At 43.3% G+C, this 25,053-nt stretch overlaps 1 protein-coding gene across 1 annotated transcript in view; it reads left to right on the forward strand.

The window, feature by feature from the left end:
• LOC126481724 (uncharacterized) overlaps positions 1–25,053 on the forward strand; it is a 414,263-nt gene that overhangs the window by 133,827 nt on the left and 255,383 nt on the right. The window contains exon 7 of the mRNA XM_050105677.1: positions 24,418–24,687. Within this exon, the coding sequence (XP_049961634.1) occupies positions 24,418–24,687 (270 nt within the window). The remainder of the gene's footprint in view (positions 1–24,417; positions 24,688–25,053) is intronic.

The following is a 25,053-nucleotide window of genomic DNA, read 5'->3' on the forward strand; positions in this document are numbered from 1 at the left end:
TAGTGTATTCATCTCTTGGTCTCCCTCTACGATTTTTACCCTCCACGCTGCCCTCCAATACTAAATTGGTGATCGCTCGATGTCTCAGAACATGTCCTACCAACCGATCACTTCTTCTAGTCAAGTTGTGCCACAAGCTCCTCTTCTCCCCAATTCTATTCAATACCTCCTCATTAGTTATGTTACAAAAGAAAAATTCGGGGTAGGTATTAAAATTCATGGAGAAGAAATAAAAACTTTGAGGTTCGCCGATGACATTGTAATTCTGTCAGAGACAGCAGAGGACTTGGAAGAGCAATTGAATGGAATGGACAGTGTCTTGAAAGGAGGATATAAGATGAACATCAACAAAAGCAAAACAATGATAATGGAATGTAGTCTAATTAAGTCGGGTGATGCTGAGGGAATTAGATTAGGAAATGAGGCACTTAAAGTAGTAAAGGAGTTTTGCTATTTGGGGAGCAAAATAACTGATGATGGTCGAAGTAGAGAGGATATAAAATGTAGGCTGGCAATAGCAAGGAAAGCGTTTCTGAAGATGAGAAATTTAACATCCAGTATTGATTTAAGTGTCAGGAAGTCATTTCTGAAAGTATTCGTATGGAGTGTAGCCATGTATGGAAGTGAAACATGGACGATAAATAGTTTGGACAAGAAGAGAATAGAAGCTTTCGAAATGTGGTGCTACAGAAGAATGCTGAAGATTAGATGGGTAGACCACATAACTAATGAGGAAGTATTGAATAGGATTGGGGAGAAGAGAAGTTTGTGGCACAACTTGACCAGAAGAAGGGATCGGTTGGTAGGACATGTTCTGAGGCATCAAGGGATCACCAATTTAGTTTTGGAGGGCAGCGTGGAGGGTAAAAATCGTAGAGGGAGACCAAGAGATGAATACACTAAGCAGATTCAGAAGGATGTAGGTTGCAGTAGGTACTGGGAGATGAAAAAGATTGCACAGGATAGAGCAGCATGGAGAGCTGCATCAAACCAGTCTCAGGACTGAAGACCACAACAACAACATAGTTATGTGATCTACCCATCTAATCTTCAGAATTCTTCTGTAGCACAACATTTCGAAAGCTTCTATTCTCTTCTTGTCCAAACTATTTATTGTCCACGTTTCACTTCCATACATGGCTACAGTCCATACAAATACTTTCAGAAACGACTTCCTGACATTTAAATCTATACCCGATGTTAACAAATTTTTCTTCTTCAGAAACGTTTTCCTCGCCATTGCCAGTCTAAATTTTCTAACCTACCTGCCCGATTAAGGGATCTGACATTCCACGCTCCGATCCGTAGAATGCCAGTTTTCTTTCTCCTGACAATGACGTCCTCCTGAGTAGTCCCCGTCCGGAGATCCGAATGGGGGACTATTTTACCTCCGGAATATTTTACCCAAGAGGACGCCATCATCATTTAATCATACAGTAAAGGTGCATGCCCTCGGGAAAAATTATGGCTGTAGTTTCCCCTTGCTTTCAGCCGTTCGCAGTACCAGAACAGCAAGGCCATCTTGGTTAGTTTTACAAGGCCAGATCAGTCAATCATCCAGACTGTTGCCCCTGCAACTACTGAAAAGGCTGCTGCCCCTCTTCAGGAACCACACGTTTGTCTGGCCTCTTTACAGATACCCTTCCGTTGTGGTTGCACCTACGGTACGGCTATCTGTATCATTGAGGCACGCAAGCCTCCCCACGAACGGCAAGGTCCATGGTTCATGGGGAGGGTTCGTGGACTAACTGCTCGAAATAATTTTCGGAGGAAGCGTTTAGAACAATCACGAAAGATGTTTTCTGCCTACCACCGGTTTTGAACAAGTATTTTTGCCAACATATCGAGGGAAGGTTGAAGTCCCCACCAACTATAACCGTATGAGTGGAGTATTTATTTGTTACGAGTCTCAAATTTTCTCTGAACTGTTCAGCAACTATATCATCGGAGTCTGGGGGTCGGTAGAAGGAGCGAATTATTAACTTACTTCGGCTGTTAAGTATAACCTCCACCCATACCAATTCGCACAGAGTATCTACTTCGACGTCACTACAAGATAAACCACTACTGACAGACACAAACACTCCACCACCAATTCTGCCTGATCTATCTTTCCTGAACACCGTCTGAGACTTCGTAAAAATTTCTGCAGATCTTATTTTAGGCTTTAGCCAGCTTTCTGTACCTATAACGATGTCAGCTTCTGTGCTTTCTATTAGCGCTTGAAGCTCAGGGTCTTTCCCAGCACAACTACAACAATTTACAATTCCGACTGTTCCTTGATCCAAGCACGTCCTGTATTTGCCATGCATCCTTTGAGATTGCAGCCCACCCCGTACTTTCCCGACGCCTTCCAACCTAAAAAACCGCCCAGTTCACGCCACACAGCCCCCGCTACCCTTGTAGCCGCCAGCTGAGTGTAGTGAACTCCTGACCTATTCTGCGGAACCCGAAACCCCACCACCCTATGGCGCAAGTCAAGGAATCTGCAGCCAACACGGTCGCAAAACCGTCTGAGCCTCTGATTCAGACCCTCCACCCGGCTCTGCACCAAAGGTCCGCAGTCGGTTCTGTCAACGATGCTGCAGGTGGTGAGCTCTGCCTTCATCTCGTAAGCAAGACCGGCAGCCTTCACCAAATCAGATAGCCGCTGGAATCCAGAGAGAATTTCCTCAGATCCAAAGCGACACACGTCATTAGTGTCGACATGTGCCAATGACAGTGTCTCTTCCATATGTACCTTTTTATTCTTCGAGAAACGTGAACTATGTGGTTAAGCTTTTACTGCTCGTAAATGTTCAACAGGAAACTATTGTAGCAGTATGTGGATGTTCGCCTGCAACCTATGAATGAGACTTATGGAAAGTTAAACAATTGTGCACTGGTCAAATAACTGTGTATTATTGGGAGGTTGTGAACAGTGAAAGCAAAGTATCGTGAAAGGCAAATGTGCATCTGTCAGATAGATCATTTAAAGTAGTCAGTGTTGTACTTCCACACCCCATTTTTCAGCCAGTGTAGGCAGTAAGTCGATAACGAGGACAATCAGTGAAGAAATAAAGGAGGCAAACAGCCGCATTTGGTAGCCTGTGTGAGGAATGTTGTACGTAGCCACAATAAAATAGGACTCGTGAACTTTGAACAGGGAACTCAACAGCTGTTTACAGTGCAGTGGTGCAACAGCTAACCAATGCATGGATTTCATTGCCACAGTATAACAGCAACCAATCAGAGAGTGGATACTATGGAAGCAACCAGTCAGTACAGGAGCAACCAGTCAGCACACAGGTGGACCCAGCTGACTGGAGGTAAACAAGACACCTCGCCGAGAGAACTGCAACTTGCCGCAGTTGTAAAGATCGAGATGACAACCGCAGAGCAACAGAAGTGTGAAAGAGAATAAGGTAATTTCATAGTAAAAGTTGTTTAAAGTGTGTGGGCTTTCTTATAAAAATGTGATCCTCAACTACGCACCCTCAGACTCAGAGTTGAAATATCAAAAGTTTTGGCTGGTTTCGTTGTCTGGGGGCTGGGATACGTAGTTGCTGCATTACAAGCCAAATACTGCTTAGTCTACAGTATGCAATACGAATATACACATGAATCGAATGGTAGAAGGTTACTATCACTCGACAATTGTGAATTTTGAATGTAACATAGAAATTTATAAATGAAAGATTGCAATTAAATAAAATCTGCACGTACTATTTTTAACGATTTTAAATGATAAGTACGAAAGCAGAAGTACCTTTAAGAATGCCGTTTATTACTGTAAAACACTTATTGGTTTCGATGGTCCAGCAATTAAATAAAATATAAGTTGAATAACAGGGAAACAATAGATTCCTGCTTCACGTAACTAGTTATGATAAACAACATAGCTCGTGAGATATTCACTTCTAAATGCATACTATGTCTTCATCGCAGAAGCCACAGAAATCTCACAAGTGCACAAGTCAGCACTACGAAATATTTCCATCTCCCGCGACCGTGCGGAAACTGCACAACACTCTCCAAGTCTTTCCTGAGACCGTCCGTCGCGCTTTCTCGTCCGGAACTCCCCCGTGTCCTGTGCCACCCGATGCTCCTCCCCCACTTCCATACAGTGTCTCCATTGACTTCGGTAGTCGTCTACCACAGTAACGAGCGCTGTGATTGGCTAGAGCGCTCCCGCCATGTCTCCAAGCCAACACACACTCACAAACATATTGAAACACATATGAAACACTGTATTTAAATTTAAATAACTTGAAATTAAATAAATATTCCTACGGCTGGACCATAAACACGCTCTAACACACATTCTTAAATACATAAACAGATTAAATAAACATATATCAAAGGAATAGAAACAAAAGTAGGCCAGTAGCCTAATGCCTCTGTGCGTTCTAAAACACAATAAATATTTGACCACTTTCTTCAAGAATAGTATATATCGGATATAAACGAAGACACAGACGAATAAATACACTCCTGGAAATGGAAAAAAGAACACATTGACACCGGTGTGTCAGACCCACCATACTTGCTCCGGACACTGCGACAGGGCTGTACAAGCAATGATCACACGCACGGCACAGCGGACACACCAGGAACCGCGGTGTTGGCCGTCGAATGGCGCTAGCTGCGCAGCATTTGTGCACCGCCGCCGTCAGTGTCAGCCAGTTTGCCGTGGCATACGGAGCTCCATCGCAGTCTTTAACACTGGTAGCATGCCGCGACAGCGTGGACGTGAACCGTATGTGCAGTTGACGGACTTTGAGCGAGGGCGTATAGTGGGCATGCGGGAGGCCGGGTGGACGTACCGCCGAATTGCTCAACACGTGGGGCGTGAGGTCTCCACAGTACATCGATGTTGTCGCCAGTGGTCGGCGGAAGGTGCACGTGCCCGTCGACCTGGGACCGGACCGCAGCGACGCACGGATGCACGCCAAGACCGTAGGATCCTACGCAGTGCCGTAGGGGACCGCACCGCCACTTCCCAGCAAATTAGGGACACTGTTGCTCCTGGGGTATCGGCGAGGACCATTCGCAACCGTCTCCATGAAGCTGGGCTACGGTCCCGCACACCGTTAGGCCGTCTTCCGCTCACGCCCCAACATCGTGCAGCCCGCCTCCAGTGGTGTCGCGACAGGCGTGAATGGAGGGACGAATGGAGACGTGTCGTCTTCAGCGATGAGATTCGCTTCTGCCTTGGTGCCAATGATGGTCGTATGCGTGTTTGGCGCCGTGCAGGTGAGCGCCACAATCAGGACTGCATACGACCGAGGCACACAGGGCCAACACCCGGCATCATGGTGTGGGGAGCGATCTCCTACACTGGCCGTACACCACTGGTGATCGTCGAGGGGACACTGAATAGTGCACGGTACATCCAAACCGTCATCGAACCCATCGTTCTACCATTCCTAGAGCGGCAAGGGAACTTGCTGTTCCAACAGGACAATGCACGTCCGCATGTATCACGTGCCACCCAACGTGCTCTAGAAGGTGTAAGTCAACTACCCTGGCCAGCAAGATCTCCGGATCTGTCCCCCATTGAGCATGTTTGGGACTGGATGAAGCGTCGTCTCACGCGGTCTGCACGTCCAGCACGAACGCTTGTCCAACTGAGGCGCCAGGTGGAAATGGCATAGCAAGCCGTTCCACAGGACTACATCCAGCATCTCTACGATCGTCTCCATGGGAGAATAGCAGCCTGCATTGCTGCGAAAGGTGGATATACACTGTACTAGTGCCGACATTGTGCATGCTCTGTTGCCTGTGTCTATGTGCCTGTGGTTCTGTCAGTGTGATCATGTGATGTATCTGACCCCAGGAATGTGTCAATAAAGTTTCCCCTTCCTGGGACAATGAATTCACGGTGTTCTTATTTCAATTTCCAGGGGTGTATATTTATAAGTATGCTGCTACCGTTTTTTCGTCTAACTGTGGACTACTTATGGTCTGACGCGATCAATAGTAATCGGCCACTTTGACCTCCACTAAGTCATGTACTATTCAAGTTACATGCCTGTAATTCATACCAATTTAGGTTTACACTAATAGCTTTCTAAAGACATGTCGATCGACAAAATCGGATGAACCGTTTAGATTTTTGGAAATTCGTTGCTGGGTGTTACGTGTATAATTTACAGTCAGATAATAAATTTTAAACTAATAAAGATATTGAAAATCTGATTACACCATCAGAATCGCCGTGCAAATAATGGTAACGTACATGTTTCTTTTTGAGGTGTCATGATTCCTCTGCCTATTATTAATTGCTACATGAACTGTGAAATGTCTGCTATCTTGGTTTCACGAAGTCCGCCATCTTTGGCACCCTGGCATACAAATCTCCTTCATCGACGCAAAGCACAGTCCACGACACAGAGTCAACATGGAATTCCCAGCCACGCGGTCAGCCTGGACCACACGCTGGGGCTGCCCCCTTGCTCCGGCTACTGTTCGGAACCACGCGATTGCTGACGACCCCCAGCTTGCTGAGCGGCCCGTGCGCCCACGCCAATTCCGAATTTAGAATATTTTCAGGACAAGTGATACATAGTGACTGGCCTTAACGAAAAAGACAATGTGGCTGAGAACAAAGCTGTAGAGGTGAAGCTGTTAAATGAATAGAAGGATGTAAGTGGCACTGGTCGTGTAGGCGATAGTGATTATAAATCAAACATGAATGTAACTTTGAATGATGGGACAGAAATCCTGTTGTAGATGGAATGATAAAAGCGTCATATACATTGTATGGTGATGTGAGGGAAATGGACGAAAACAGAACTGAAGTGGATGAAATCATTAAGGAACCTAGTAGTGAAAGTCAGCAAGGGCAAAAGTTTATGGCAGACGAAAATTTGGAAGCGGTGTTAAGGCAAATTATGAGTAGTTCGAGTTGTATGCATAATTCGTGTATGAACAAAGACATTAGTAGGGTGGAAAACAGTGTGAAAGAAGACATTAACAGGGTGGAAAAGAAAACTGATAACATTAGAGCTGACATGGTTAGCTTAAATGAAGAACTGAAGAAAGAAATTAAAAAGGTGATTCAGGTCGTCAGCTCTAATCTTCCAGAATTAAATAACAAGGTTGAGGTGGTAACTAAAGATTGTGATGAAAAGATAAAGAAAGTAGCATATAACACTAATGAGAAATTATCATTAATGAGTAGTAAATGTGCAGAAGAGAGACAGAAGCAGTGTGATGACTATAGTAGGAGGGTGGAAGCTTCCGAAGAACAGTGTAAAGATGAAGTCAAAGCTGCCAGGAAATTTTATGCTGAAAACAGGGTTAAACTTGAGAACCAAATCGATCAGATAAAAATGATTTAAAAACGCAGGTAGAAACCAAGTGTGCAGTAGTGGTACATTTACATCTACATACATACTCCGCAATCCGCCATACGGTGCGTGGCGGAGGATACCTCCTATCACAACTAGCATCTTCTCTCCCTGTTCCACTCCCAAACAGAACGAGGGAAAAATGACTGCCTATATGTCTCTGTACGAGCCCTAATCTCTCTTATCTTACCTTTGTGCTCTTTCCGCGAAATATAAGTTGGTGGCAGTAAAATTGTACTGCAGTCACCCTCAATTGCTGGTTCTCTACATTTCCTCAGTAGCGATTCACGAAAAGAACTTTCCTCTAGAGACTCCCACCCGAGTTCCTGAAGCATTTCCGTAACACTCACGTGATGATCAAACCTACCAGTAACAAATCTAGCAGCCCGCCTCTGAATTGCTTCTATGTCCTCCCTCAATCCGACCTGATAGGGATCCCAAACGCTCGAGCAATACTCAAGAATAGGTCGTATTAGTGTTTTATAAGCGGTCTCCTTTACAGACGAACCACATCCTCCCAAAATTCTACCAATGAACCGAAGACGACTTACCGCCTTCCCCACAACTGCCATTACATGCTTGTCCCACTTCATACCGCTCTGCATTGTTACGCCCTAATATTTAATCGACGTGACTGTGTCAAGCGCTACACTACTAATGGAGTATTCAAAAATTACGGGATTCTTTTTCCTATTCATCTGCATTAATTTACATTTATCTATATTTAGAGTTAGCTGCCATTCTTTACACCAATCACAAATCCTGTCCAAATCATCTTGTATCCTCCTACAGTCACTCAACGACGACACCTTCCCGTACACCACAGCATCATCAGCAAACAGCCGCACATTGCTATCCACCCTATCCAAAAGATCATTTATGTAGATAGAAAACAACAGCGTACCTACCACACTTCCCCGGGGCACTCCAGATGATACCCTCACCTCCGATGAACACTCACCATCGAGGACAACGTACTGGGTTCTATTACTTAAGAAGTCTTCGAGCCACTGACATACTTGGGAACCAATCCCATATGCTCGTACCTTAGTTAGGAGACTGCAGTGGGGCACCGAGTCAGACGCTTTCCGGAAGTCAAGGAATATGGCATCCCATCCGTCTGATACCCTTCATCCATGGTTCGCAAGATATCATGTGAAAAAAGGGCGAGTTGTGTTTCGCAGGTGCGATGCTTTCTAAGGCCGTGCTGATGCATGGACAGCAAATTCTCTGTCTCAAGGAAATTCATTATATTCGAACTGAGAATATGTTCGAGAATCCTGCAACAAACCGATGTTAAGGATATTGGTCCGTAATTTTGAGGATCCGTCCTTCTACCCTTGTTATATACAGGCGTCACCTGCGCTTTTTTCCAGTCGCTCGGGACTTTACGTTGGGCAAGAGATTCGCGATAAATGCAAGCTAAGTAAGGAGCCAATGCAGTAGAGTATTCTCTGTAAAACCGAATTGGAATCCCATCAGGACCTGGCGATTTATTTATTTTCAACACACTCAGCTGCTTCACAACCCCAGAGATGTCTATCACTATGTCCTTCATACGAGACTCAAATGGCAGTATGTTTGTACGACCCTCCTGCGTGAAAAATTTCTCAAATGCCAGATTTAAAATTTCAGCTTTCGTTTTGCTGTCTTCCGTTGCCAGGCCAGACTGATCAGTGAGTGACTGGATGGAGGCCTTCAACCCGCTTACCGATTTTACGTAAGACCAGAATTTCCTTGGGTTTTCAGCAAGATCTTTCGCTAAGGTATGACAGTCGTAGTGGTTGTATGCTTCACGCATCGCTCTTTTTGCAGCAGGACGAATCTCCACTAACTTTTGCCTGTCCTCATTCTCCCAATCTTTCATGTACCGCGAGTGCAACTGCCTTTCCTTCCTGAGCATTCTCTGAATTGCGCTGTTAAACCACGGTGGGTCTTTTCCGTCCGTAACCCACTTTTTTGCCACATACTTGTCCAATGCGTGATTTACAATGTGTTTAAAATTTGCCCATAATTCTTCCACGTCCATCGTACCGGAAGTAAATGAAGTCGATTCATTTACTAAGTGGGACGCTAACAATTGCTTATCTGCTCTTTCACTGAGGGCTTCACCCTCTCCACTTTACCAACACAATTCAAGAAATCACTAATATTATCCCTAGGGACAGGTACAAACAATTCTCAAACTTTCTGAAGTAATTTAGTTTCTAAACTTATAATTATTGATTCGCTACCTAGCACATTGTCCAAATATTTCAGTTTGTTTATCCAAAGCTGACAGAAACCTTTCACAGTACCCTTCCTAAAGTCAAATCTCTCTCCTCCCCAAAATTCACTCAAAATTCTCTGCTGCCTGTCTTTGGACCAATATTCATCTAAAAATGCTTTCTGAAAGCTTTGCCCGAAGTACAGCTGTCAGCTACCTGAGCTGCCCATCCATAAGCATCCCCTTTCAAGAAACCTCTTACAAATGACATTTTCTCTTTGTCATTCCACGTTTCCAGCAAATCGTTAAATTCTCTAATGAAATTCAGTTGATGCATTTCCCCATATGGTTCAAAATTATTAAATTTCTTACAACTAATAAATGAAGGACTGTTTGGGACACTGCATGCTCTATGCTTTAGATTTTGTACCTCTTCCATATTTTTCTCCATTTCAGCCAATTTGGAATCTACATTTTTATTTACTTTTACCAGTTTTTGGCCCTCAGTGAAAAATCGAATGAGGAATTTTGATGACAGTAATCAATCAGTGAGAGAATTTCAGGTAAATAGCATGAACAGGACTAATTACAGTAGAAATTCAAGGAGTGGTTGGGTGGAGGATAGCCAGAATGGGCACTGAAATGGTAGGAGAAATTCAGGTAAAAGAAATGGAGGAGATGACTTTAATTCTGGGTAAACCATTTAAACTAGATATTGCTCCAGTTTTGGCTTGCATTCGACCAGGTAGTGATGAAGAGCCATGTGTATATAAATGCGCTGTAATCACAGGCAATGGTAATGAAAATAATAGTTGTAAGACGAGTGTAGTTTCTAATTCTAGTGAGATATTGAATGATGGTGTGTGTAGCAATGTTTATCACGTAAAAGGAGAGGAGGAACTTACTACAGTAAAACGAAGTGATGAAACAGTATGTGTTGCTGGTGCCAGGATGCTCAGTGGGTCCAAATAGATGTTAAATTTTTAAGAGAACATGAAGAATTCAGGTGTTTTGCTTTGTGGTCTAATGCTGGAAACAAGGATCAACTAATTAGCCAAGTATTTTGGGACAATGAAAGTGACAGTGGGTCTGATTCTGACAGTAGTTGTAGCTATGATAGCAGTGACGAATCCAGTAGTGATGAGGACGTGGTATTTGAATTTATAATTGATTATGATGGCAATGTGTTACGTAAAGAAAGAATGAAGGAGGATAATGCTTGGCTTAATGAAGAGATAGAGTTTGAGACCGGTAATGAGGAAGAGGACCAGGCTCTCTGTCATTTGACTGTGTCTGATAATCATTTTGGTAAGCAGGATGATAGTTTTTCCAGGGGAAAGATTAATGAGGATTTGTTATTCGAAGAAGAAGATCACATGGTAAGTAAAAAGGAAGTGTGGCACCCTGTAATAACTATCAACCTATAGAAGTGTGTCATGGTACAGCCTTTTCTTACGTCAAGGAAGTACAACTTTAAACATAGTTGCCTGGAGTAATGTGTGGAAAAAATAAGCAAGATTTGTATGTATATCGCCCTTCAGGCTAGAAAATTAAGAAATGTGATGAAATACAGTGAAATAATAGTTTTTCTAAGTGATAATTTTGTCTGTTCAGTAAGGAGAGTTAAGCTTGCCTTAGCATAAGTATCTATTACTGTGGAGTATTTTTCCGTAGGCGAACCGCCACAGTGGGTTAAAATATGCTGCTGTAAGACTTTTCGATAAATTACCATATGAAATTAAATGTCTGATAGACAGTAGTAATAGTTTCAAAAATAAATTGAAATCATATGTTCTTGACAGCTCCTTCTGTACCACAGATGAATTCTTGAACAGGAATAAATATATCTATTGGCATAATATTTGCAGTTTGTACGAATTAAGGGAATGGGGAAGGTGATAAAAATGTTAACCTCTTTTTTTCTTGATTCATGTGTGCATTCCACATCATAACGGTTACCGCGAGAGCGATCAATGGAATACGTAACTAACTAAGTAGCTGACGAACTGATGACGATCGACGCCAGTTATTTCTGTGTGCATATCTATATCATTTGTTTCCTGATTCTGACTGCTTGGAACATTTCCGTCAAATTATTTATTTTCTACCAGTTCCATTTTACAGATTATATTAATGTTGCTGTGAGCTGCGCTTTATCTTGGATCTGACAGTAATTACCATGATCATCTTCGACAAGATGGCTGCTTCTTTAATGGAAACCAGACCACAACAACATCATTGTTTTTGCTAGAATATTCGGTGTGGCACAAATTTCACTATTACAGATGCTAAAATTTACTGGAAATTTTCGCTAGATCAACTACACAGAAAGCATCTACTGCTGTTGAATATAGCTACACTGTGTTTGCGTAAGCATTGTGCCTTGTCTTACCCTATTCGTCTGTCATTTGTCCATTTGCATAGATTCATTCTGGTTAAATTTAGTAAATAGTCGTTATGTACTTTTTATGTGATTTTCCCTCTTATTCTGTAAAATTTCTGTCGTCACATCTGAGAAAAAAAGAAAATTACGTTCATTATTGCTTGGACAATGAAATACTGTACAATTATTTACACACACAACATTATTCGTTAGAGGTATATATATATATATATATATATATATATATATATATATATATATATATATATAGTTCAATTTAATACCCCTTGCTGTATTTTCACACGTTGCGTAGAAGCTATTATAAATGCCGTGAAATAAAGATTACATTTTCGGAGTACTCCTTTTCGCTGTGGTTTGTAATTTTTACCGTTCCCCGAATAATGATTTTATGTCATGTGCAGTATTAATGGAAGGCGAACGGATTTTTTTAGTTGTGCCTTTTGTTCCGTCGCTGGTTAATATTTGCATACTGGTTTTAAATAATGTTTCAGCTTCCTTTAAGTGTAATACAGAAAAACGTACAAATTATTTTATCATGCATTATTCGGTTGAGCATTACTTAACGTACAGCTCGTACCATAACACCAAACAGATGACAGAAGAAAAACAAGATCGAAAATTTTCAATTTTAATTAAGAGTTCTTCGACCTCTTCAGCGATATTACGCCTTAATGTTCCTGTACTTCTTTATACAATTTAATTACAAAATGTCAATAAAAATTTGTTTTTATCATTAGTCTCAGGGACAGAGACTCTTGTGACTTTATCCTGACTGCCTTGTCCGAGAATTACTTCGAGCAGATAGTTAGAGAACCAACTCGTGAAGCTAACGTTTTAGACCTCATAGCAACAAATAGACCGGAACTTTTCGACTCCGTGAATGTAGAAGAGGGTATCAGTGATCATAAGTCAGTGGTTGCATCAATGACTACAAGTGTTATAAGAAATGCCAAGAAAGGAAGGAAAATGTATTTGCTTAACAAGAGTGATAGGGCACAAATCGCAGAATATCTGAGTGACCACCATCAAACGTTCATTTCTGAGGAAGAGGATGTGGAACAAAAATGGAAAAAATTCAGAAACATCGTCCAGTACGCCTTAGATAAGTTTGTACCGACTAAGGTCCAAAGCGAGGGAAAAGATCCACCGTGGTATAACAATCATGTACGAAAGGTACTACGGAAACAAAGAAAGCTTCATCATAGGTTTAAGAGTAGTCGAATCATAGCTGATAAGGAAAAGCTGAACGAAGCGAAAAAGAGCGTAAAGAGAGCAATGAGAGAAGCATTCAACGAATTCGAACATAAAACATTGGCAAACAATCTAAACAAGAACCCTAAAAAGTTTTGGTCATATGTAACATCGGTAAGCGGATCTAAATCCCCTATTCAGTCACTCGTTGACCACGATGGCACCGAAACAGAGGACGACCGAAGAAAGGCAGAAATACTGAATTCAGTGTTCCGAAACTGTTTCACTGCGGAAAATCGTAACACGGTCCCTGACTTCAGCCGTCGCACGGACGCCAAAATGGAAAATATTGAAATAAACGATATCGGAATTGCAAAACAACTGCTATCACTTAGTAGCGGAAAAGCATCCGGACCAGACGAGATACCCTTAAGATTCTACAGTGATTATGCTAAAGAACTTGCCCCCTTTCTATCAGCAATTTATCGTAGATCGCTGGAAGAACGTAAAGTACCTAGCGACTGGAAGAAAGCGCAGGTCGTTCCCATTTTCAAGAAGGGTCATAAATCAGATGCGAATAATTATAGGCCTATTTCGCTTACGTCAATCTGTTGTAGAATAATGGAACATGTTTTGTGTTCTCGTATTATGACGTTCTTAGATAATACAAATCTCCTTCATCATAACCAACATGGATTCCGCAAACAGAGATCATGTGAAACTCAGCTCGCCCTATTTGCCCAAGAAATTCACAGTGCCGTAGACACTGGCGAGCAGATTGATGCCGTATTCCTGGACTTCAGGAAGGCATTTGATACGGTTCCGCACTTACGTTTAGTGAAAAAAATACGAGCTTACGGAATATCGGACCAGGTTTGTGATTGGATTCAGGATTTCCTAGAAGAAAGAACACAACATGTCATTCTTAACGGTTCAAAATCTGCAGATGTAGAGGTAATTTCGGGAGTACCGCAGGGAAGCGTGATAGGACCTTTATTGTTTACAATATACATAAATGACTTAGTTGACAACATCGGTAGCTCCGTGAGGCTATTTGCAGATGACACGGTTGTCTACAAGAAAGTAGCAACATCAGAAGACTCGTACGTACTCCAGGAGGACCTGCAGAGGATTAATGCATGGTGCGACAGCTGGCAGCTTTCCCTAAACGTAGATAAATGTAATATAATGCGCATACATAGGGGCAGAAATCCATTCCAGTACGATTATGCCATAGGTGGTAAATCATTGGAAGCGGTAACGACCGTAAAATACTTAGGAGTTACTATCCGGAGCGATCTGAAGTGGAATGATCACATAAAACAAATAGTGGGAAAAGCAGGCGCCAGGTTGAGATTCATAGGAAGAATTCTAAGAAAATGTGACTCATCGACGAAAGAAGTAGCTTACAAAACGCTTGTTCGTCCGATTCTTGAGTATTGCTCATCAGTATGGGACCCTTACCAGGTTGGATTAATAGAAGAGATAGACATGATCCAGCGAAAAGCAGCGCGATTCGTCATGGGGACATTTAGTCAGCGCGAGAGCGTTACGGAGATGCTGAACAAGCTCCAATGGCGGACACTTCAAGAAAGGCGTTACGCAATACGGAGAGGTTTATTATCGAAATTACGAGAGAGCACATTCCGGGAAGAGATGGGCAACATATTACTACCGCCCACATATATCTCGCGTAATGATCACAACGAAAAGATCCGAGAAATTAGAGCAAATATGGAGACTTACAAGCAGTCGTTCTTCCCACGCACAATTCGTGAATGGAACAGGGAAGGGGGGATCAGATAGTGGTACAATAAGTACCCTCCGCCACACACCGTAAGGTGGCTCGCGGAGTATAGATGTAGATGTAGATGTAGATGTAGTCCGTGTATCATCGATCACTAAAATTTTCATCTCATTTTTCCCGTACATACGGCACATCACGCAAGCCCTAAGCTACGGTTTCAACTTCGCTTGGTTTTAGCATGACTCTGAAACCACTGTTTTCCATGGCTTTCTGAAAGTTAAACAGCTGAATTCCTTAGTGCAGTACTGTGTTCCGATAGCTGTTTGAAGAAACTGTCAAAGCTGCACAGAAGTGTGACTTTATTAACTGATGACTAGTTTCGGCCCTTTTCAGTCTGTTTTCAAATCATCATGTGGAACAGAACGTAAAGTGTTAAATTTGTGCAACAGGTGAGGCCATACCAAAGTACAGAGAAGTCTGACAAAAGTTACATACCACACAAGTCGTACAACAACACCCATTACGTGTGAGCGCTGGCCACATATTGTGTGCGTGTGCGTGTGCGTGACTCAGTTCAACGGGTTATCGGCAGAACGACCGTACTGTGTTACATGCAGCGAAATAATTCTAAGCGAGCCTTAATTATAGTTAAGCAAACTGGGATAGGGAGTACTGACGGCAGTACGCCATATGGAAGGTTATTATTTTGAAAGATACAAGTAAGTTACTTATGGCATAAGAGTCGAGGGGCATGAAAGGGAAGCAGTGGTTGGGAAGTGAGTGAGACAGGGTTGTAGCCTATTACCGATGTTATTCAATCTGTATATTGAGCAAGCAGTAAAGGATACAAAAGAAAAATTCGGAGTAGGAATTGAAATCCATGGACAAGAAATAAAACCTTTGAGGTTCGCCGATGACATTGTAATTCTGTCAGAGACAGCAAAGGACCTGGAAGAGCAGCTGAATGGAATGAGCAGTGTCTTAAAAGGAGGATATAAGATGAATATCATCAAAAGTAAAACAAGGATAATGGAATGTAGTCTAATTAAACCGGGCGATGCTGAGGGAATTAGATTAGGAAATGAGACACTTAAAGTAGTAAATGAGTTTTGCTATTTGGGGAACAAAATAACTGACGATGGTCGAAGTAGAGAGGATATAAAATGTAGACTAGCAATGGCAAGGAAAGCGTTTCTGAAGAAGAAAAATTTGTTAACATCGAGTGTAGATTTAAGTGTCAGGAAGTCGTTTCTGAAAGTATTTGTATGGAGTGTAGCCATGTATGGAAGTGAAACGTGGACGATAAATAGTTTAGACAAGAAGAGAATAGAAGCTTTCGAAATGTGGTGCTTCAGAAGAATGCTGAAAATTAGATGGGTAGATCACATAACTAATGAGGAGGTATCGAATAGGATTGGGGAGAAGAGAAATTTGTGGCACAACTTGATTAGAAGAAAGGATCGGTTGGTAGGATATGTTCTGAGGCATCAAGGGATCCCCAATTTAGTGTTGGGGGGCAGCGTGGAGGGTAAAAATCGTAGAGGGAGACCGAGAGATGAATATACTGAACAGATTCAGAAGGATGTAGGTTGCAGTAGGTACTGGAAGATGAAGAAGCTTGCACAGGATAGATTAGCATGGAGAGCTGCATCAAACCAGTCTCTGGACTGAAGACCACAACAACAACAATATGTGGAACGGAACGTATAGTGCTACAATTTGTACAACAGGTGAGGCCATACCAAAGTAGAGAGAAGTTTGACAAAAGTTACATACCACACTAGTCGTACAACAACACCCTTTAGGTGTGAGCACTGGCCACATAGTGTGTGCGTGTGCGTGGCTCAGTGCAAAGGGTTATCTGCAGAACGACCGTACTGTGTTACATGCAGCGAAATAATTCTAGGCGAGCCATAATTATAGTTAAGCAAGCTGGGACAGAGGCCACTGACTGCAGTATGCCATATGGAAGGTTATTATTTTGTAAGATACAAATAAGTTACATATGGCATAAACAATACAAATCTTAAATGAAAAGTTAAAAGCAACAATCATAAAAAGAACTAACAAAAGGAGATCGTATGAACGCATATGCGCCAGAAGCAGTGGCGCCGTAAACGGCTAGTCAGTACAACACTAATAGTAACTAAGACTATCTAATGGTACACAACCTCAAAAAGCTTTACACAAAGGATGTAAAATACAAAAGAAAACCTAACCAGGAGCATAATTAAGCTCGATATTATTTATTAAACATTACAATGTCTTATAATGCATATGTCAAAACACAAACGAAATTAAAAATACATAGTGAAGCAGAGTTGACGTATCATCTGTTGCAGGATAGGCTTATGAAGCATACTTGAAAGAAAAAAAAAAAAAGAAAGAAAAAGCATTACAAAGTCCGTTCACACTGAACGGAGCCATCTCGCCAGTAGTAAAATTACAACGAAGCGACAAATCCTGAGCAAACAGCTGTCGACCTTCTAAGACAGCCCAAGTTTAGCAAACCGTAAACAAATTTCATTTATTCCTTGTTAGCTGACAAACCTGGCATTGTCCGCGTATTCATGTTTATCATTTTCTATTAGAAACGAAAACAAAGCTTAGCTTCACAGCGATTGTTGCCTGACAGTAAGGGATATGTGTTCCAAGTTTGGCTGATATCAGTCCAGTGGTTTAGGAGGAGATGCGGAAAACAAACACACATACACACACTTGTCGTATATTACTCTCGTATACCAGCTCACTAAAAAGTAAAAAAAGTCGATATGCAAAAACACTGTTAATAATTTTCAAGACCAGAACAGCATAGATGAATATCAACACAAAAATCTGTCGAGGACTGTACCTTGGAAATACACGTTAGCAATTATTAAGAGCAGCAAAGTACAGACGACTATTTATCCAAAGAACTGCCCACGACTCTACCTTGTAAACAGACGTTAACAATGATCGATAATGAAATCTGGTATCGTATGGGCGATGGGAAGTGGGGGAGAAGGAATCGGAACTGAGGACGATACTCAGGAGGAACCGGGTAAAGAAGAGGGAGTGGAGGTAGGAGCGGAAAGGATCCAGGGAAGAAGGAGCCGGAGGAGGAGCGAACGCCACACCCTCCATCATTCCATGACTAATCGCACGAACATACTGAACATCTAGATTTCCATTCACTGCTAGAAACTGGGCGCTGACTATATAACCTCTAGGTATGCGTAGCACAATAAATGTCAGCGAGGTGAAGCAGATGAAAAGATGTGGGAGAACAGTTAGGTGATAAGAAAATAGAAGTAAGTAAACGTTCACCACTATATATTTAGACAAAAGTTAAAAATAACTAAAATTTTATTCATCCGAAAATTCTTTTCTACCAAATTAGCTAAACCAAAGATAGTTAGGGTCTTGTCTGAGCTAGGAGGAATCCTATCTGGTATTCACCAAATTTTTTTACGAAGTAATATAAGAGAAACGCAAACGCACAAAGAGAAGAAGGGTTGACGGTGTTTGGTAGGGGAGGGATGTTAGGAAGGAGGGAAGGGAGAGGGGAGGTATGGATAAAAATTAAAATATCATTATACGTAAGTTAAAAAGCGGTACACATGCTGGGGGGGAGGGGGTCTGGGGGGTTATGCGAGGCTCATAGATACAAATAATAACTGAAAGCGAGAAGAACAATAAACTGTTAAACTGAAAGTGCATCATCACGTAATATTATCGACGTCTTCATTAGAGCTCAAAAAGGTTATCACCCTGGAGAGTGGAGTACAAAAAAAACTATAACCTGCGTCCAAAGAGTGCGGAAAATCGGTTGCAGCAATAGTCAACCTGCTCATTCAACACTTTATCGGGCTCCTGTATCTTTTTCCTAAAAATCTCCAACTCCTCTAAAATGTCTAGGTGCACACCTTTAGGCACTTCATGCAGTATTTCATTTGTTACCTCAATGGTACCCACTAGTTGTCCTTCGTTCTGTGACTCTTTATCGAAAGCCGTATTGTTTACTAGGCTCAAATGTTCCTCAAACTGGGTAAAAAACGTTCTGCGTGTTTGATCGACGTAGGAGGAATTTCATGAACCACACTGTAACTGATATTCACCAGAAGAGTTATACTGATATTTTTTAGTACCGATTGCATCCAGCCATTTGCGTAGTTGGTTTCAATGTATATCTAAGACGGCTCCACTCTGGAAACCAAAATTAAATCTCTTAGGGAAACATAGGCCAACTTCAAGGACATTGGGCTCCACGTCACCCCGTGGAGTCCTGCCCCTTTTTTCTTATTGGACAAATGGTCAACGAGTGATTATTTTTGCAGGCATTAGCAACAGTGGTCTGTTTCATCAGTTCTTTGCCTACTTCATCCATTACGTACTGGGCGTCTTTTGAGTCGCGTAGTCATGGAGCGGGAAAAGGCTATTTCATGTTGGATAAGGTGATTGGAATCCTCCCCAATGATATCAGACGGCGGCAGCAAACGGGAGATGGAAAAGCCTAAGCTTTCTACACGTCTCTTTACGAGCAAATCCAAAAGCTTACTTATCAACTTCATATTTAAGCGTATAACTGGTTTTCTTTGTTGCCTGATAAACACGTTAAAAATAGCCGTGATTCCTTTGTGACCCGCTCTGACTATAATAAAAGCCCCATCTACGTCTCATCTATACAGAACGATTGTTTCAAATAATTCAGGATTACTCGCAGAAACTCTAATTTAAGTATTATTTATGAAGATGTCGCTAGTAACCCTGAATGGCAATTACCCCTTTCAGGACCCTCTGGTTGCTGACATACTTTACCACCAAATCCAAAACGGTTGTAAGCAAGCGACATACACGCGCTATATCTCCAGGGCTCAAACGTAATGGATGTTGTTGTATGACTCATGTGGTATGTAACTTTTTCCTAACTTCTCTGTACTTTGGTATGGCTTACTTAGTGTAGAAACTGTAAAACCTGATGTTCTGTTTTCAAAGATGATTTGAAAATGAACTGAAAAGGTCCGAAATTAGTCATTAGTTAATAAAGATAAACGTCTGCACAACGTTGACGGTTTTTTGCAATTTTATTCAAAAATGGTTCAAATGGCTCTGAGCACTATGGGACTTAACATCTGAGGTCATCAGTCCCCTAGAACTTAGAACTACTTAAACCTAACTAACCTAAGGACATCACACACATCCATACCCGAGGGAGGATTCGAACCTGCGACCATAGCGGTCACGCGGTTCCCGACTGAAGCGCCTAGAATCGCACGGCCACAACGGCCGGCGCTATTTTATTGAATCATTTCAAGATGCTGCCTTGTTGCCATTCAACATGCTGGAAATAAGTGAAATAAGTACCAGTAGATATCAACAAGTGTTCCGCAAACTGGAAAAGTCGTTATAGAAAAATGCTCTCTCAGTACTGTCCCTGGTGCTTCCTTTCCTCGGCCGCGCGGGGTAGCCGTGCGGCCTTAGGCGTCTTGCCACGGTTCGCGCGACTCCCCTCCCCCCCCCCCCCCCGTCGGAGGTTCGATTCCTCCCTCGGGCATGGGTGTGTGTATTGTCCTTAGCGTAAGTTAGTTTAAGTTAGATTAAGTAGTGTGTAAGCCTAGGGAGCGATTACCTCAGCAGTTTCGTCCCATAGCACTTAGCACAAATTTCCAAAAAAATTGCTTTCCTCCCCATATATCCGTGACACTTCATCTGTGTTAGATAGCTGTTATCATCACTTATACGCTGACGACGTCCACTCGTAACGAATTGTAAGAAATATTTCCAAAAGGTACACGAGTACGCTTTGCCCCTGCGGCTTTCCCGTGATTTTTGTAGAAATTTTGTTCTGATACGGAAATTAAGTGTTAGCAGAACCACGACACTGAAACATATTTTGATATTCAATTTTTGAGGAAGCGTCCTAAATGTTTTGCGATACTTATCGACATTCCAGTACGAGAGTCATTTCTAAATTTGGTAACGGTACACCAATGCCTGTATTGTATCGATAATATCGTAAATAAGGAATCGTCGCTGACCCTGCGTCAAAGTATTGATTGCTTACGTACCTTAAAGCTTTCTTTTAGCACTAAACCAGTCATTTAAAATAAATGGCAAATTTTGAAATTACGTTTTTATTTTGTCAATCAACTTGACTATAAATCTAAATAGAAACACAGTATTCCACCCTCAAGCAAGATATGAGTCGTGACATAACTTTTATCTTATCCATATGTGCCATTATTACAAGCTTTTCTTTAGTATAACAGCATTATTTTAGAATACAGTGTAAAATCAAGGAGCTGCCCTATGTTTGCAAGAAAACGCTAGAATATAAAATCAATACTCTAAACACTTTTCTGGAATTGTGGGTACATACAGTATTTTACTAACGTTCGTTTATGAACTCTAAACAAGGGTTAATCATCCTCAAGAGACAGGTGTCTAACGCCATGTAGCCTTGATAACTGTTGCACTTCTATGGAGGGTGATATGCCGTAGTATCAGCTATACTCCAACTAAAGCCTTCCAAAGCGACCAGTCAGCTCTTTTAAGAGACCGACTAATACACACATCAAAAAAAGTTTTGCATCACCCCGGTTCCCAGAATTCCTGAAGATAGACGTTGACTGTGGATATTGTATCACAGACACAGTCCCTTTGATTGTTCAGAGATGTCACGAAACCCGCCCAAAGATGTAAACAACCATGCACGAGCAGCGCCTATTAGACGGAGAGTGTCCGAGAGCCAATCATTTCCAGTCATTCCACACGGAAGGAGGTACACAGCTCGTGTTGTCTGTAGTTCAACCATGCCTAGACGGTCAGTACCGCGGTTCGATCGAGCCGCATTGTTACTTTGTGCCAGGAAGGGCTCTCAACAATGGAAATGTCCAGGCATCTCGGAGTGAACCAAAGCGATGTTGTTCGGACATGGAGGAGGTACAGAGAGACAGGAACTGTCGATGACATGCCTCGCTCAGGCCGCGCAAGGGCTACTGCTGCAGTGGATGGCCGCTGCCTACGGATTATGGCTCGGAGGAGCCCTAAGAGCAACGTCACCATGTTGAATAGTGCTTTTTTTGCAGCCACAGAACGTCGTGTTATGACTCAAAATGTGTGCAACAGGCTGCATGAGGCGCAACTTCAGACATGGCGAGGTCCATCTTTGCAACCACAACACCGTGCAGCGCAGTACAGATAGACCCAACAATATGGCGAATCGACCGCTCAGGTTTGGCATCATGTTCTCTTCATCGATGAGCGTCACATATGCCTTCAACCAGACAATCGTCGGAGACATGTTTGGAGGCAACCCGGTCAGACTGAACGCCTTAGACACACTGTCCAGCGAGTGTTTTGGAGCGGCATTATGTGGGGCCGACGTACGCCGCTGGTGGTCATGGAAGGCGCCGTAACGGGTATACGATACGTGAATGCCATCCTCCGACTGATAGTGCAACCATATCGGCAGAATATTGGCGAGGCATTCGTCTTCATGGACGACAATTGACGCCCCCATCGTGCACATCTTGTGAATGACTTTCTTCAGGATAACGACATCGCTCGACTAGAGTGGCCAGCATGTTCTCCAGACGCGAACCCTATCGAACTTGCCTGGGATGGATTGAAAAGGGCTGTTTATGGACGACGTGACCCACCAACCACTCTGAGGGATCAACGCTGAATCGCCGTTGAGGAGTGGGACAGTCTGGACCAACAGTGTGTTGTTGAACTTGTGGATAGTATGGCACGATGAATACAGGCATGCATCAATGCAAGAGGGCACGCTACTGGGTATTAGACGTACCGGTGTGTACAGGAATCTGGACCACCACTTCTGAAGGTCTCGCTGTATGGTGGCACAACATGCAATGTGTGGTTTTCAGCAATAAAAAGGTCGGAGATGATGTTTATGTTGATCTGTATTCCGGTTTTCTGTAGAGGTTCCGGAACCGAGGTGATGCAAAACTTTTTTTGATGTGTGTATTATCCAGTGAGTTTTTATACTGCTAACTACGGTAATTGTGTTCCCTGTATGCTACACAGATAATGCGTAGATTTCAATAATTTAGATTAGTAGTGCAAGGTTGTTATGTCCCGCAATATCACTCGGTGCTTTCGACAAGGATGCCTTCACATTTGCTTCGATAGCATGAAATTATCGAATACTTTCTGTCGACAATGAAATCTTTACTGGTTGTCAGCCAACCAGTGGCGCCGTATTGTCGTAGCGTTTCTTCATGTGAAGTGTCGGCTTCTTGAAGCTTGACACTTGATCTGACAGGTTCATCCCTGCCTGTTGCTGTACAGGGTACACAGTGCAGTTAGCGATCGATGATGATGTGATGATGGGTGTTGATGTGACGGATGTCTGTCGGGAAGGGGAAGCTAGGGAGGTGGTTCGGCACCTATCCTGTCTTCTCCACTTCTCTTAGACGACCTTCTGACGGGCTGCTCAGAAGGTTCATCTGTTTCGGTGGCCTCTTCATTTTCTGGGTTGGTATCGTGGAGAATATCTTGTTCTTCACAGAAGGTCTCATCCACGGCACAGATAATGTGTTCCCCCTTGGATCGGGGTGAAGACGGCCCTGGTGTTGACTGTCGTAATAGCCTGTAGGGAAAGGAATCCGAGCAGCTGCTCTAGCTGTTTAGGGGTGAAAGGATAAAGCTGATAGGAGAGGGGAGGTCTAGGTTGAAGGTGAGGTGTGAAAGGGTAATGATTGAGGAGATGGGGATAGGTTCTGTCCTGCAGAGAATTAGTGATCTTATCCAGTGCCGTTGCCTGAACGAGGGAGGCAAGTGATGCTGCAACTCGAGCTCTTTGAAGCGACGATGAGCGGTCAGCTCTGCGACTGGCCGTCGGTGACGTCGCTGACCCCTGGATGGAGATGGCTTTCGGAGTAGCCTGCTGCATGCCCACAGGGCCCTCTGTGGAGTGGACAGCTGTGACACGCATCTCCTCTTCCAGGATCACCTCCACAGCTTCTAGCACCTCTGCAGTGACCACTGAGGTGACTGTTTGTATGATGGCTTCCAACCCCACCTACTGCCTTACCGCAGGTTCACTCCCCCTTCGTTCCTTTACAGCCACTGGGCTGTGACTCCTCTGTCGAGGGCCCAAAGGGTGAGCCAATCGTGTGTCTCCGAAAGAAGTGTCGCACCCAGTGGTCTGTTGCACAAGTACCCTATTAATCCACCGATTGGGCCCTCAACAGAGGAGTTGCAGTCCAATGGCTATAAAGGAACGAATGGAACATAAATCCGACACTGCACCTGAAGATGACGAGAAGGAAACTCGTCGAAATGTTGTGAAAGCAAGATGCCACGGGTTGGCTGATAACCCTAGAAGATTTCATCAATTAAATTCGCTGAGAAAGTCTGCATTTCCATATACTTACCTTGCTGACGCCGATACCACAAGTATCGAAAAAAATGAATCTGTACTTATTCATAGCAGTTATATTGGTACGTCCTTAGCTGACCCCTTTTTTACGCACTGCAAGTTGTTAGAAATACCTGTACAGTCGGGTGCTTAAGTGTCACATGTGGACAGGCCGGCCGGTGGTGGTGGTGTGCGAGCGAGGTTGCGGTCTGCTGTCGGCGGGGAAGGCGCTCCAGGCCCTGCAGCCGGACAGGGGGCTGGCCGTGACCGCCGAGGCGGCGGAGCGCCGCCTGCCCGAGGTGGCGGCCGCGCTGTCCAGCCGCGCCTGCCGCTGGCTGCTGCTGCTCCAGCCGCACAGTGCAGACCCGCTGTCCGCCGCCGCCCGGAGCCGCCTGCTGGACGAGCTGCGGCGCCACCCCAAGACGCTCGTCCTCGTCACAGGTAGGCTAGCGCAGCTGCAGGGGCCAGCTCGGGCCTCTGCCTTCTCTCATCGAGAATGTCTGAACATCATCTTCATCATCATCATTTTGTACATTTTCCACCGCTGCCCAGCTCTGCTTGAAATACGAGTCTGTCCAGCTTTCCTCCCCTTCCCACCATCTCTCTCTCTCTCTCTCTCTCTCTCTCTCTCTCTCTCTCTCTCTTGCTCTTTCGGTACTTAGTCTTCTGACTGTTTTGATGCAGTTCACCACGACTGCTTCTCCCTTAATCTCAGAGCAGCACTTGTCCCCAACGCCCTCAAGAATTTGCCGGATGTATTCCAAGATTTGCCATCGCTCAAAGTATTTATCCTCTCTTCAGCTCCCT

This window comes from Schistocerca serialis, chromosome 5 (genome assembly GCF_023864345.2).
Source record: "Schistocerca serialis cubense isolate TAMUIC-IGC-003099 chromosome 5, iqSchSeri2.2, whole genome shotgun sequence".
Classification (NCBI taxonomy): Eukaryota; Metazoa; Arthropoda; class Insecta; order Orthoptera; family Acrididae; genus Schistocerca; species Schistocerca serialis.